Source organism: Phalacrocorax aristotelis, chromosome 7 (assembly GCF_949628215.1).
Source record: "Phalacrocorax aristotelis chromosome 7, bGulAri2.1, whole genome shotgun sequence".
Classification (NCBI taxonomy): Eukaryota; Metazoa; Chordata; class Aves; order Suliformes; family Phalacrocoracidae; genus Phalacrocorax; species Phalacrocorax aristotelis.
Window position 1 is genome coordinate 20,483,049 of NC_134282.1, and position 12,621 is coordinate 20,495,669.

At 44.4% G+C, this 12,621-nt stretch overlaps 1 protein-coding gene across 1 annotated transcript in view; it reads left to right on the forward strand.

Annotated features, from left to right (window-relative positions):
* Positions 1-255: 255 nt before the first annotated feature.
* Positions 256-12,621, forward strand: part of DOCK10 (dedicator of cytokinesis 10) — a 166,075-nt gene continuing 153,709 nt past the window's right edge. Inside the window, exon 1 of the mRNA XM_075099205.1 lies at positions 256-439. Coding sequence (XP_074955306.1) covers positions 320-439 — 120 coding nt within the window. The 5' untranslated portion in view covers positions 256-319. The remainder of the gene's footprint in view (positions 440-12,621) is intronic.

The following is a 12,621-nucleotide window of genomic DNA, read 5'->3' on the forward strand; positions in this document are numbered from 1 at the left end:
CACTGCCCCAGCCCCCTCAGGGGGCCGCCGCTGCCACCCCCCCGCCGCGCAGCCGCCTCGGCGCTGGCGGGGCCGGAGTGGGGCCGCCCCCTGCGCGCCGTCCCGGGGCCGGCGCTCGGCCGGGGCGCACATGGCCAGCGGCGGCGGCGGCGCGACGCCCCTGCGGGGAGGGGCTGCCAACTTGCCGTCGGCGGGCGGCCCCCGCCCCGCACACCTCCCCCGCGCGGGGGGAGCGGCGGGGAAACCCCCAGTTCCGCTTCCTGACGGCGCCCGGGCGCGGGCGGGGAGCGGCGGCCGGAGCGCGGGGCTGCCGGCGCCCATGGCCGGCGAGCGGACGCGGCGCTTCACGCGGAGCCTGCTGCGGCCGGGGCAGGCGGCGGAGCTGCGGCACAGCGCGGCCTCGGCCGCCGCCGCCGCCAGCGGGCGGCTCCAGCAGCGGGTGAGCGCGGCGGGGCAGCGCCGGGCGGGCGGGGCGGGCGCGGCGCGGAGCGGGCACCGGCCCAGGTGCGAAGCGCGCTGGGGAGGCGGGGAACGGCGCGGCGGGGCCGGAGGGAGGGGGGCGCCGCCCCGGGTCCCCCGGCCCCCACGGCCCCGCCGGCCCGGAGCAGCCCGCGGGCGAGCGCCGGCCGGCCCGGGTGGCTTCTCGGTCGCCGCCGGTGCGGCCGCGCCTCCCGTCTGCGCCTCTCCGTTTCAGTGCCACGGCCGGCTGCTGATGCCCCTCTCTTCCCGGGAGAGAGCCGGCTCTCTTCCTCTCTTGAGTTTCGCCGGTTTTCTTTTCTTTTGAACGAGCCTTGGGCGGGCAGATGAAGTGAAACACGAAGACCTCACTGTCGGTGCCAGAATACGCCTGGTGCGCTCGGGGCGGACGGGGCCCGAGCACTCCAGCTGTCCCAGTTGTTGTCGGTCACCTGGTTTTTGGGTACTTCACAGCCCGTATGTCTGTCTATAGCCATAACTACAGAGATGCGTGTGCGCTCTTGGTGATTTCCAGTGGAAACCCCAGGGAAAGTGGGCCTAAGGTGCTGCAGAAACGCAGACCCTAGTCTTCCTAATAGCGTTTGCTTCTAAAGTGCACTGCACGAGGCTTCAATCCCCGTGTCTCTCTGTCAGCGGAGTAGCACAAAAAGGCTGTAAACTGTTACCACACTACTCAAACGGTATTTTCCTTTTCCATGGCTGTAAGTAAGAACTTAGCTGATAGGCATAAACGGCAAATTGTTAGGCTTCACAGAGAAATGTCCACTAGCCTTTTCGAATTACTAGCCATTTATGACTCATTTATTAGTGATTTTTTTATTAAGATCCTTTTGGACTTAAAGCTATGTGTTATGAGAGATAAATGACTCCTTAGATGATTAAGCATATCATTTCTGTGAATCATGTAACTCAGATAAATATTTTCCTTTTCTAGTTTTTCAGGCTGCACTGTTCATGTAGTAGACTGAAAAGCTGAAAGAGGGAAAGTTGTAAGTGAAATGTCATCACTCATCAAAGTTTACCCCATGCCAGTGCCTAAATGCAATGCCCTCCCTCTCTGCATAAAACGGGAAATAATTCTGCAACTCTGTTCCCATAAAGTTAGTGGGCCGTTTCTGTCTTCTGAGGGGCCTTGCCCACTAGAAATGGGGAGCAATGCTAAAACAACTGCTCTGCTTGGAGGCAGCAGCCAGTTCATGCTTCCCATCTATCTGTATATCAAATGCAACTTGTTTTCTTTACCTCACTGGATTTGCAGTCAGCTTTGAAGGTCTTTGTAAAGTGTTTCCAAGCTTCTGATATGTGAAAAGCTTAGGAGAAACTTCCTTGCCTCTCCTGACTTCCCACAAAGGTTGTAGGTGCTGTCAGCCCTGGTCACATCCTGTGGTGTCTCTATAACTGTACCACTTGCAGATTTGCATGGTCCTGCCCTCTGGGCACACGGAGACCAGAATTTGGCCCGTTGCCAAATGAGGCACACTGCGCTGATGAAGTTTTGGGGACCATCGTGGCTGGTTTGGGCTCTGCCCAGATGCTATGCTGAGTCTTTTTCCCCTAAGTGAGAGTATTTAAGGCCATACACCAGCTAAACTATTGTATTGGCTAACTGCATCTTAAAGTATTTTAAATGAAGTTTTATTAGAAATATATTTTAGTCTGCTGCGTCTCTGCTGCACGAATGCAAAAAAACCCAGAGAATGAGATCATGAAGCAAATCTGAATTTGGTGGTCTGGTTCCCTTGAGGAGAGTGGTTTTTTAAGGTGTCGCTAACAGATCTGATATTGCTAACTTAAGAATACAGTATTTAATTACTGCTTGTGCATTTGAGTTATATTTTATTCAGTCTATGTTTAAAACATCAAGACTTCAGTTGTGGGGCAGCAGAAATCGTCTACCACTTCTGTGAGTCTGACTTCCTGTTGACTGATGAAACATACTGGTGCTGGATTTCATCAGGGCTTTTGATCCAATATCTGAGGCAAATGCAGTCAGATCTGCAAAGATGGTCTTTCAAAGATACTGAAGTTAAGATTGGAAGACGCCAGGCCAAATTCTGGTTTCAGTTATACTGCTCAGTGGGAGCACTTAGGGACTTCCAGATGTTACGTTTTATTCACCATCAGACAAATTGGTTCTGAAGTCTGGGTCGCTTGCTGTGTTGAATACGTATGGCTCTGGGAAATGTAATGAAGTTGCCATCTTCTTACCATATTTTTTGGGCTGCCAGTAAAGTTGCCTGTGAAAGGCAAATTTTCATAAAATACCCTATGCTGAAGACTCCTGCTGGGGTAAAAAGCTGTTATCTTCAGGGTTAAATCAGGTTTTCAAGTTATATCAACTAAGAATGAGCAGAATTAACCATTTTATCTTGGCTAACAGGCAGAAGATCCCTTGGCAGCCGTAACCAGGGTTGCTGGTTGTCCATAGCCAGGTTTGGGGCTACCGCGTGGAGCTGTGATGTTCTGTGCAGAGCAGCAATCATTGCCTTTGGGTCCGTAACGTGGAGTGCCGGGGCTGGCAGGTCTGCTGAGAAGCTCCTCTGGCCTGTGTGCCTTTGCTTATGGGGGACGCTGGGGTGGGACAGCCGTTGCAGTAAGGCTGTTGTGTTGCTGTTGCAGAAGTGTCCTACAGGACCTGAAATTTCTGGCAGCACTTCTGCTGGCTTATTTTGTACCAGAAGTGAATATTCTTGCAGAAGATCAAAATCTGGTGTATTCAGTGAGGTGCATTGATTCTCATTGCATCTCACTCTGGATGTATCAGCACCTTCTATTCCAGTTATACTAAATTTGACTTGTGTTGGAGCGTCCTGAAAATTCGCACAGCTGCTGCCCAGAGTCTGCAAATAACTGGCTGCTACAAAGTAGTGGAAGTGCAAAGTGTAAACAATTAAGCCTTCTGGTACTGCTTTTGTGTCTGTCCTGGTGGAATTGCAGCTGGGCCTCTGACAGCAGAAGCTGTAACAGCACCTGCAGGAGGGGTCATTCATGTCTTAGCAATTTGGGAAGAGCCTAGGGATCAAATGCCTGTTTGACGTTAACTGTCTTAGAGAGAAGTGGAGCGTTGTGTCTTCTAGCTCTCTGCTGTCTTCACCTATATTGCTTATTCTTTTGTGTACGTTACCTTTCCTGTTGCTCATATTTATTAATTCAATATGGGAAAAACAGTTGCTAGTATTCAACAAAAAAATCTATTTGTAGAAATAAAAAAAGTCAGTGTAAGCAGGGGAAAGGGGGTGGCAGAAGTAAGGATGTTAATTTGTATGGTATAAGAGAGGAACTTCTGTAATGCCCTGAGAGATAGAAAGTGGAAATGGAGGTTGAGGGTGGAATATATGTGCATATTTGGTTGGTAGGGGGTAGTAGCTGCAGTGCTTCAGCACAAGTAACACATTCTCCATTGATTACCAAACTCTTCAGCAGGTGGAGGGAGGGGTACTATCAGGTGTTAATGGTGTGTGGCAGTACTTTACGTTGTTTCCACAAGTGCCTAGTTAAGCTTTCATGTAGAAAAGGCAATTCACCAAACTACTCAGTGAAATAGATCAGCATCATCTAGAAGGTAAATAATTTATTGTATTTGGAAACTTTGTTGTGAAATTCTTTGTCTCTTCTAATCAAAAAGACTTGTTTGAAAGTTGCTTTATGAATGCTTGCTGCCACTGCCAGGGAAAGCTGAATAGCTGTGCATGAGAAAGGGAAATTAATGTCTGTTGCTTCGTTTGTGTCTGTAGCTGCAATATTTCAATGGAAGTTCTTAAAATAGGAATGGGCTAGTCAGTGCTCCTAGAAGTCAGCTTGCTAGCTGCTTAGCTAATATTAAACTTTGTGTTATGCTATTATTTCCAGATCTCAATTAATTTGGCGAAGTACTGCTGGCTGCAGCGCTCATCCTTTACATTTGTGTAAATTACATATTGTGACACTGTTTTTTATAAAAGAGCTGTGGGGGGTCTTGCTCCTCATCTCTCTTCCATCCTTAAATAAGTTAACAGAAGTCTGGAATTGGGCTGTTGCTCCACGTGTCTTTTTTTTGGCAGCAGTTTCTTTCCATCGCACTGCAGCCAAGCACAGAGTTGTGGTGTCCAACGACCTTGTACTGGCTGTCTTTCTTGAGTGGAAGGCTGGATTACATGGCTTTCTCTTTCCCCCAAAATAGGTTTCTCTCCTTGTTATTTTACCTTGGGCCACTGTAATTCCTCCCTGAAAGAATAGATACCATTTGTTTCCAATGTGTATTTTATGTGGTATGTTCTTTACAAATAATGAAATCTCTATTTATATTGTAGTTGTATAGTTTTGGGTAGGTAATGAACTGCTGTTGGGGGTTTTTTTGTGACTCCAGTGGTGTTCTGTAGTCTCTCAAGAAGAGTAATTTTTGTTGTTTACAGCCTCACAGAGAGCACCCACTGCCTTGGTACCCTGGATAATAATAAGAGCTTTGACTGTGCTTATACTGTAGGGTCATGTTGTATGGCCTTTTCTCGTTATGTGGCCATGCATGAATTGGACTTCCATGCTGACAATCAGGCCAGTGAATGAAATGACACTGAAAACTTTATCTCTTTGGAAGGCACAGTGTTAACTGAGCTATTCCAGAGACAGAAACTAGACAGCGAAAGGCTCCTTTCTTCTGAGGATATTCTGATGTCTACAGTTTGTCCAGGGGGAACCAAAGTAAGGCATTTATACAGACAGTGAATATACCATGGTGTTGTATACAAAACAGACTCTGTGTGGTTGTATGTACATGTACATGCACAGTCTTCACAGGCCAGCTACTAGATACTTGTCTATTCCCCTGCACACTTCTTAATGTGTTGGTTCTTTCTTATTTTTGTGTTTTCTTTAGTTAAGGTGGAGGTGATAGCCTGGTAAACTTAAAAGTACGCGCATAGAGTAAAAGCCTCATCCCGTTTTGGTGGTTGAGAAGAGAGAGTTTATTCACGACACAGGCATAAAGTATTATCTGAAGTCTAGAGCCGGTGAAGGCTCTGCTTTTGTGAGCCTTTGCATTTGAGATAAGTGACAGCTTGCTCAGGGCAGACAACTTGTCAGGCATATTTAGGATATTAGCAACCTTCTGTGAATGCAGTGTATCACTAAAGTGTTAAACAACTTGTTTATATTTGTATTTTACCTGTGAATCTTGTTCACGAATCTTTATTCCAAAATTTATCTTTAATTAATATCCCATGCAACATCCTTTACCTGTTCAAAGACCAGACCCATGTTATTTGCAAGTAGTCTCTTTTCTCAGCTTTTTTTTTTTTTTTGAAGTGTCTGGTGAATAATTTTGTAGCTGTTCTTCAGTTTGGGTATCCCAAGGACACTTGCAGTAGTGTGGCCCTGACAAGGATTTGACCATTTTCAGCTGGCTGCTGGAGCCCAGATGTAAGGGCAAACCAAGCCAAGGGCACAGGCAAGAATGCACCACTTGCACATTCTCCAGCTGCCAGGCTCCCTCCTCTGCAGGCGGACAAAAAGGCCGAAGTATTCTCCTGAGCAATTCTAGGAACTTCATTTGAGACTGGGACCAGTGATTAAATTGATGCAGAAATGAAGAAAAGGAGATAAGGGAAGGGAGCCTCAGAGAGGGTGGAGACAGGAAAGGGAAGAAAATGGTTTAGAAAGTTAAAAGAACTTGAGAAAATGGGGGAAAAGAGGAAAGACTTTGTGCGGAAAGACAGGCTGAAGAAGACGATAAAACGAAGGAAAGAAACGAAGAGAGATGCAAGAAAGATTCGTCAGGTTGGTGAATAACTCGTGCAAATGAGTCCTTAATATGCAACCCCAGGCAGTCAGTTTTTAGTAGGTAGGGAGACCTAGGCACTCTGTTCTAAATGCAGTGTTTTTACTGTTGTCTTGAGTCTGTCACTTGACTAACGCTTTGTTTTAAATTCATGGGAAGTGAGTCAGCTTGAGTAACTCAAAATGCTCTCAGTTTATAGAAGCTGCATTAACTTTTTCCCCTCTTGCATTCAAGGTTAAATAAGGGGTCTGGGGAGGGAGAGAATGAACAGCAGTAGAAAAGAGAAGGAGAATCTGGAAAATTAAGCCTTCTGTTGGCTTTGGAGGAGGACAGTTGTGCAGAGAGAAGGTTTACTGTTGCTGTGGTTTATAACAGGCAGTTCTGCAGTGTGTATGTCACTTCCAGAAGTCAAAACATGTTTGTAGCTTTTCTAGCACAAGGTCAAAAGGCTATGAAATAGTGACACAGATGTGATGATTACACAAATAATAAAGCCTTACTTGTAGTGTGCGCAGTGTTTCCAGTTTAGGATTGCCTGCATTTCACAGAACTCAACAATAAATTTCTGAAGCTAGTTTATATTTGCTGTCTCTTTTATACCAACTGTGCATTCTTATATTAGCAAATGCCAACTTTATCCCTGTTTTTGTTGATAAGAAAGAACAAAACACCAGGATGTAACTGCCCAAGATCATGCAATAAATCTTAAGAAATGTGTTTAGGTTGTAATTATGTATCAGTGACATAACAAGTAAGAGCCTCAGAACAATTGTCTCCAAGTTCATGCCCATCATGGGCCATCCTGCCTCATGTGGTTGGATAATTTGCCTGGGTGTTAAAGACTGTTTCGTAGTCTGCCCCACTACTCTGGCTGCTGATGTGGGCAATTTTTACCCTCTCCTGTAAAATGTAAAAAAACTGAGAGCTGCCTGCCCTTTGTGTGCTTGCTTAGCGTAAATGACTTCTGCTCATGTTGTCCCTTTCTGGGCAGAGCACAAACAGGCTCCAAATAGCAACCTAGTAAGAGAGCACCAGCTGCATTAGTGCTAAATGGCAACGTGTGTCACTGAAGCGTTCCAGAGCCATTCTCTTACAGGAGAAACTCAGGAGGTTTTTTCTTCTTTTTATTTCCCACCCCTCCCTTCCCCTTTGTATTTATATTGGGCTGACAATGTGGTAGTCTATTATTTTTTCCCCTCCATGTCAATGGTACATAATTACAACCTAAACACATTGCTTAGATATATTTTTTTTCAGTTGTCATCTCTGGTACCATTTTTTTTTCCCTGTGATACACAGAGGCAAGAGGTCAATTTTGCTTTTTTGTTCTTAAATTTTAGACAGTGCTTGACAGTTACAGGGAGAGAGTTCCCTTGGAGTACTGAGGATGGTGCTGGCCAGCCTCTGGTCTTCAACTTGTTCTCTGGGAGTTAACATTGAGCCTCTTTGCTTGGGTACTGTTGGGGTCCAGCTACTTTTCAGCTGGAACCCAAATACTGCATGTTTTGGAACACAATGTAATGTTTTGAGATGACTTAATGTAGATGTACTTTAAGCTTGTATAAAAAAAATGCACCAGATGAGGAAATCTGGATACATTTGTGACATGCATGGGTTCATGCTGTGCAGACAGCATTGTGAACTGTAGCTACTCTCATTAGGATCCCAGGCAAGTATAGGGAAATGGAGATGGATGCTTCCCTCCAACAGGAGTCTTCTGCTGTGCCTCTGTGAAACGATGTTTTATCTCTGCAGACTCAAAAAAAAAAAAAAAAAACCAAACCCAAAAAAACCTACCCTCAAAATATGAAAAAAAATACATTCCATTTTATGCTATTAATTATTTCATTATTAACAAATTAGCTTACTACTATATTTTCTTCCCAGTATTGCTGTTGTGCAGTTGGTATTATATGCATTGTACAGAAATTTAGTAAGCTGTCAACATTGTAGGGATTTTCTTAATTCCGAGTGAGTTCTCCACTTCTGACTTCATGTTGTATGAAGGAAGTACAAGGCAATTCTGTCACTGATCTGAAAGGCGCTTTTCAGTTTTGAGAGTAATATTGGCTGACTTAAAGCAAACATGATTCTAGGTTACTTTGACATACTGACCTAAATTAAATGATGTAGATATAATGAAATTTAATGAATGCAATGGAGTTGGATGTGATAGAGGGGGGGAAAGTTTCCTTTTTTGAGTGTTGCTATTTATCAGCAAGATTAGTACAGAAATGTTCTCTCTGAAACTGGAATGACTAGATATGTTTCACATATGAAAAAGGATGAAATCTTTGTTTGGTTTTGGTTAACCATAGTGGATTTTAATTTTTAAACTGTCATAATTTAAAGGCATTCTTTGCCCATGTATGTTTTCTGCTAGTTGTACCTGCTATTGCAACTGTGAGTAGGCTGATGTATGTCAGCTGATTTTGAGGAGTGTACTTCTAATGTATAGGCAAGAATGAAATTCTGGACTCTCAAGTGTCTCGGGACACATGCCTCTGCTTTTCTGAGGACTAAGTTACAGGTTCACCATGTGGGGAGCACAATGGCTCTGCAGAGACAAGACCTAGAAACATCTTTTATCCAATTGGTGTCTGGCACACTTTAACTATAGGTTAAACGCGTCTGTGTTTTGATGCGAATTCCTCAGTGATCTTTATTCTAGATCGTGTTTTTTTTTTCTTGTTTTGGGGGAGGGATTGGCATGGTTTGAAGAAAATATACTTCTAAAAAGTGCGAAGCTTCTCCTGTGATTTGAGTTTTTGCCAGCTCTGGGACAATTTTGAGGGGTTTGTAAACGTTACTAGATTTCAAGTCCTGCCCTCCCCATTCAAATTCCTCTGACTGCCAAAAATTTATTCATTAAAATTCAAACCAGAGTTTTGTATTTTGCATGAGTTAGACAAATCCTTTAAGGGCTGCAGGTGGTTACTGGCAGTTTTCCTGTGACACCTTTGCCAATTTCTTTGTATTTCATCTTGATATTAGGATTAATTCCTCTTGCCTTTCTCTCTCGTGGTCCATTTTCTACATTTGCTCTGTGACTAGAATTAATGCGATACAGGACCAGTATAAAGCTTATCACCTGAAAGCTCTGAAGTACAGCCTAATTGGGATTAACATGGGCCACTGTCCTGGTTTCCCTGTGAAAACCAGGCACAAGCCCTGGTTTTCTTGCACCTCCCCATTTCTTGCCCTGGTCCCCTTCCCTCCTGCCCATCAGCTGCTTCCCTGCTGTTCCCTTCCTGCCCCATACCCTCTCTCTGTGCTCTCTTATGTCTATTTATGTTGGATTTTTAGACAGATCCTCTCCACTGCGTGGATGGTTTGAAACCCTAAAAAAAGTTTCATGTCTATTTTAAATGCAATCTTCCTTATTTCCTCTCGGCTTTGATAGCAGCATGATGTATGTCTGTTCCTGGAGCATTAAAGTTAGTGTCCCTGGGGGACACTGGACTTATTTAATCATCAACGTCTAGGAGGGTATTGTTTGGTGTTAAATGTGTTCATAGAGTGTTTATAGTGCTTTGATACTTGTGCAAGCACTTGCGAGGGAGTAGCATGGGGGAAGAAATTTGGGACCTTCTACTCCCTTGTTGGGTGTCTGCGCATAAGCAAGCATCTTCAGTCTGACCCTTGCAGGCTCCTGACTCCTCCCTGCTTGGTGCTGCTGCAGCTGGGAGGTGGGGGAAATGAGCACATTGGGGTGCTCCGATTTGCAGGTGATGTGTCCCCTAAGGTGCATGACAGAACAAGTATTATGGGAGAAGGGACATAAGAGAGGCAGGAGGACAACTGCTACTGTATCTTCTGGCCACAGTGGTGATCAGTATCTACACACGCGCACACGGTGGTGTGTAACGGAGCCTCAGTGACTTCTAACCCTGAAACTACTTTTTCCATCCCTCTCTTCTGCTGTGAGATACTTGTTGCTGCTTCCTCCTCATTCTCTCTCCACCCCCTGCCTTCTTGCCCTTTTAGCCCTGTGCAAGCTCTGGCAGTCCCAGCAGAGAGTCCAAGCCAAAAGTCAGCAGGACAGAGAAAGAAAAGGCTGCTTATGCCCAGATATTGTGTAAAATGTATGTACGGTTTGAGGGAGGGAAGGAGGCCAGTCCTCCATATCCCCTTTCTCTCCCATGTGGAAGCAAATACAGCACTCCTTTCCATGTTATGAGTAGGCATTGGAGAAAGTATTCAGAGCTTGTTGAGTCTTTTGGAGTGAAAGTGATGGGCTGAAGTCAGCCTGGGGGCTATTGGTTAGACCATGCTGGTTTAGATAATAAATTGTCTTTGGAGCTGTCCCATGAAAAAACTTCCTCCGTTGCTGTGTAAGTACCATGGCACATGCCAGGCTTGATGTCTTTTGTTAGGAATGCCTCCATTGCCTTTCACAGGCCATAAATTAACTTGTGGTGTTTGTAGCAATATCAGTCTCTCTTTGAAGACAGAAGTGTACAGACATCTTCGTGGCTTTTTTTTTCTTTTTTGTTAGTTAGAAGAGTCTCAAAAGTGGTCTGAAGTCTCAAAAGTGGGTTCAGGGGCCAAAACTTGGCCATCCTTGGGATGGAACTGTTTCATGGCTTTGAACTTGTAAGCTATGCTGAAAAAAATACAGGAAAGTGCATGGTACAGAACTGTGCATTGATGGGGAGAGACGTTGGGAACCCAAGTCCTGGGTCTCACCTCTGATTCTGCATGCGGAGAGAAAGGGAGTAATGAGTAGGTATTAAAAACAGTAATGAGTGAACTTTGATATACTTATTGCAGAATATCATGTGGTCTGTATCTTTTGTATTCACATATTTGAAATGCATACTAAAATACGTGCTGAGCTATCATGTCTCCATTGTCAGTATATAGGCACACTTTTTTCCCCTTCCATTCATGTGTAGCAGGTAGACTTCCAGCGGTGGATAAAGAGCAGTTACAGTAACAATGCAAAAGTGAAATATCACAGAATCATTAAGGTTGGAAAAGACCTCTAAGATGATCAAGGTCAACCATCAACCCAACACCACCATGCCTCCTAAACGATGCCCCATGCCATCATACACAGCTCTCATCGGAAAGCAAGTTACTAGAAAGCATCTGCCTGTTCCAAAGCTCACATCTCACTTGAAGCATGTTTCCTTTTACACACGTATCAGTTGTTTTTCTCTTGGACCTGTGTGATTGCATGTGCTTCTGTTCTGCTGACACTATTTCATTAAACAGCTAAAATTGTAAATACTGGTGGAAACTAAGTCATACAACATTAAGTAGAGTTGAATTACACTGGTCCCTTCAGTGCTGTGTGAATTTATCCTCATAACTTCCCCAGTTCCCGATGAGAACTGTTTTGGAGGTTGGTTAGGAGAAGTTACCAAATGATAATTCAGGAGATAAATGAGCAGAAATTTAGCTTATCCTCTTTTCTCATTTAACAGTAATGTTAGGAAATCCCTAATTTGCACCAAAAAAGTTGTAGTCTAGATAGATGTTAACTTTTCAGGTGTCTTTCAGAAATCTCCTGCTCCTTTTTATTTTCAAATACTTACCCAAGAGTTTGTGTGTTTCCACAGACTTTGGAAAAGAATTGGAACTTATGAAACACAGTGAATCAAAGTGTTTTAAGTCTGCTCATTTTGGAGGTGGAAGAAGATGGGATGATTTTTTTTAATGTAGAAATGCTAGCTCCAGCTTGCTGTGGATGTTGGCAGTAAAACGCTTTTTGCCTTGTATGTATTCTTTCTTCAGAAAGGGTAAGGGGATAACTGTTTGCAGAATGGTTTCAGGTGGAAGTTACAAGGTACCTGCATTGCTTTAAGCAGGATGAACAGTAGTACAGCAGGACACAATAACCGATGTGCCTTGGTGTGACGCTTATCTCCTGCTTTTTTCTTTTTAAAGTTGCTCTTGCAACGAGGACACTTCAAATTTACTAGGCATGGCCTGGGTGTTGCACTTAAGCATTATCTTACTCTCACTTCCTCATTCTCATATCTACCCACTCCCTGCTTTGCTGCCCTCGCCCCTTCCAGTCCTCAGTCCTTGTGTCTCTTTGTGTCTTTCTCCCACTCATCTCTGAGGCTTCATTAATGCCTCTCTGTATGCAGGGAACAATGTCAGTTGTCTGTCAGGCACCCTGTTTTTGCTTGCCATCCACACCATCTTTAGACCCCTCTTCTTCCAGGAATTCTCCTTGCCGGTTCTTCAAACTGATAATCTCTCTGCTCCTTCTTTTCACTGAACAGCTATCCTGTGTTGTTCCGTGTAGCCATGCCTCTCACTCCCATACTGTCAATGTAAAGTCTTTGGGTTTGGTAATAAGCCTCTCTCCTAGCTTTAGTGTAAAGTTCTACATTAAGCAAATGGTTTTGTATAAATAATTGTTATTTGAATGACTG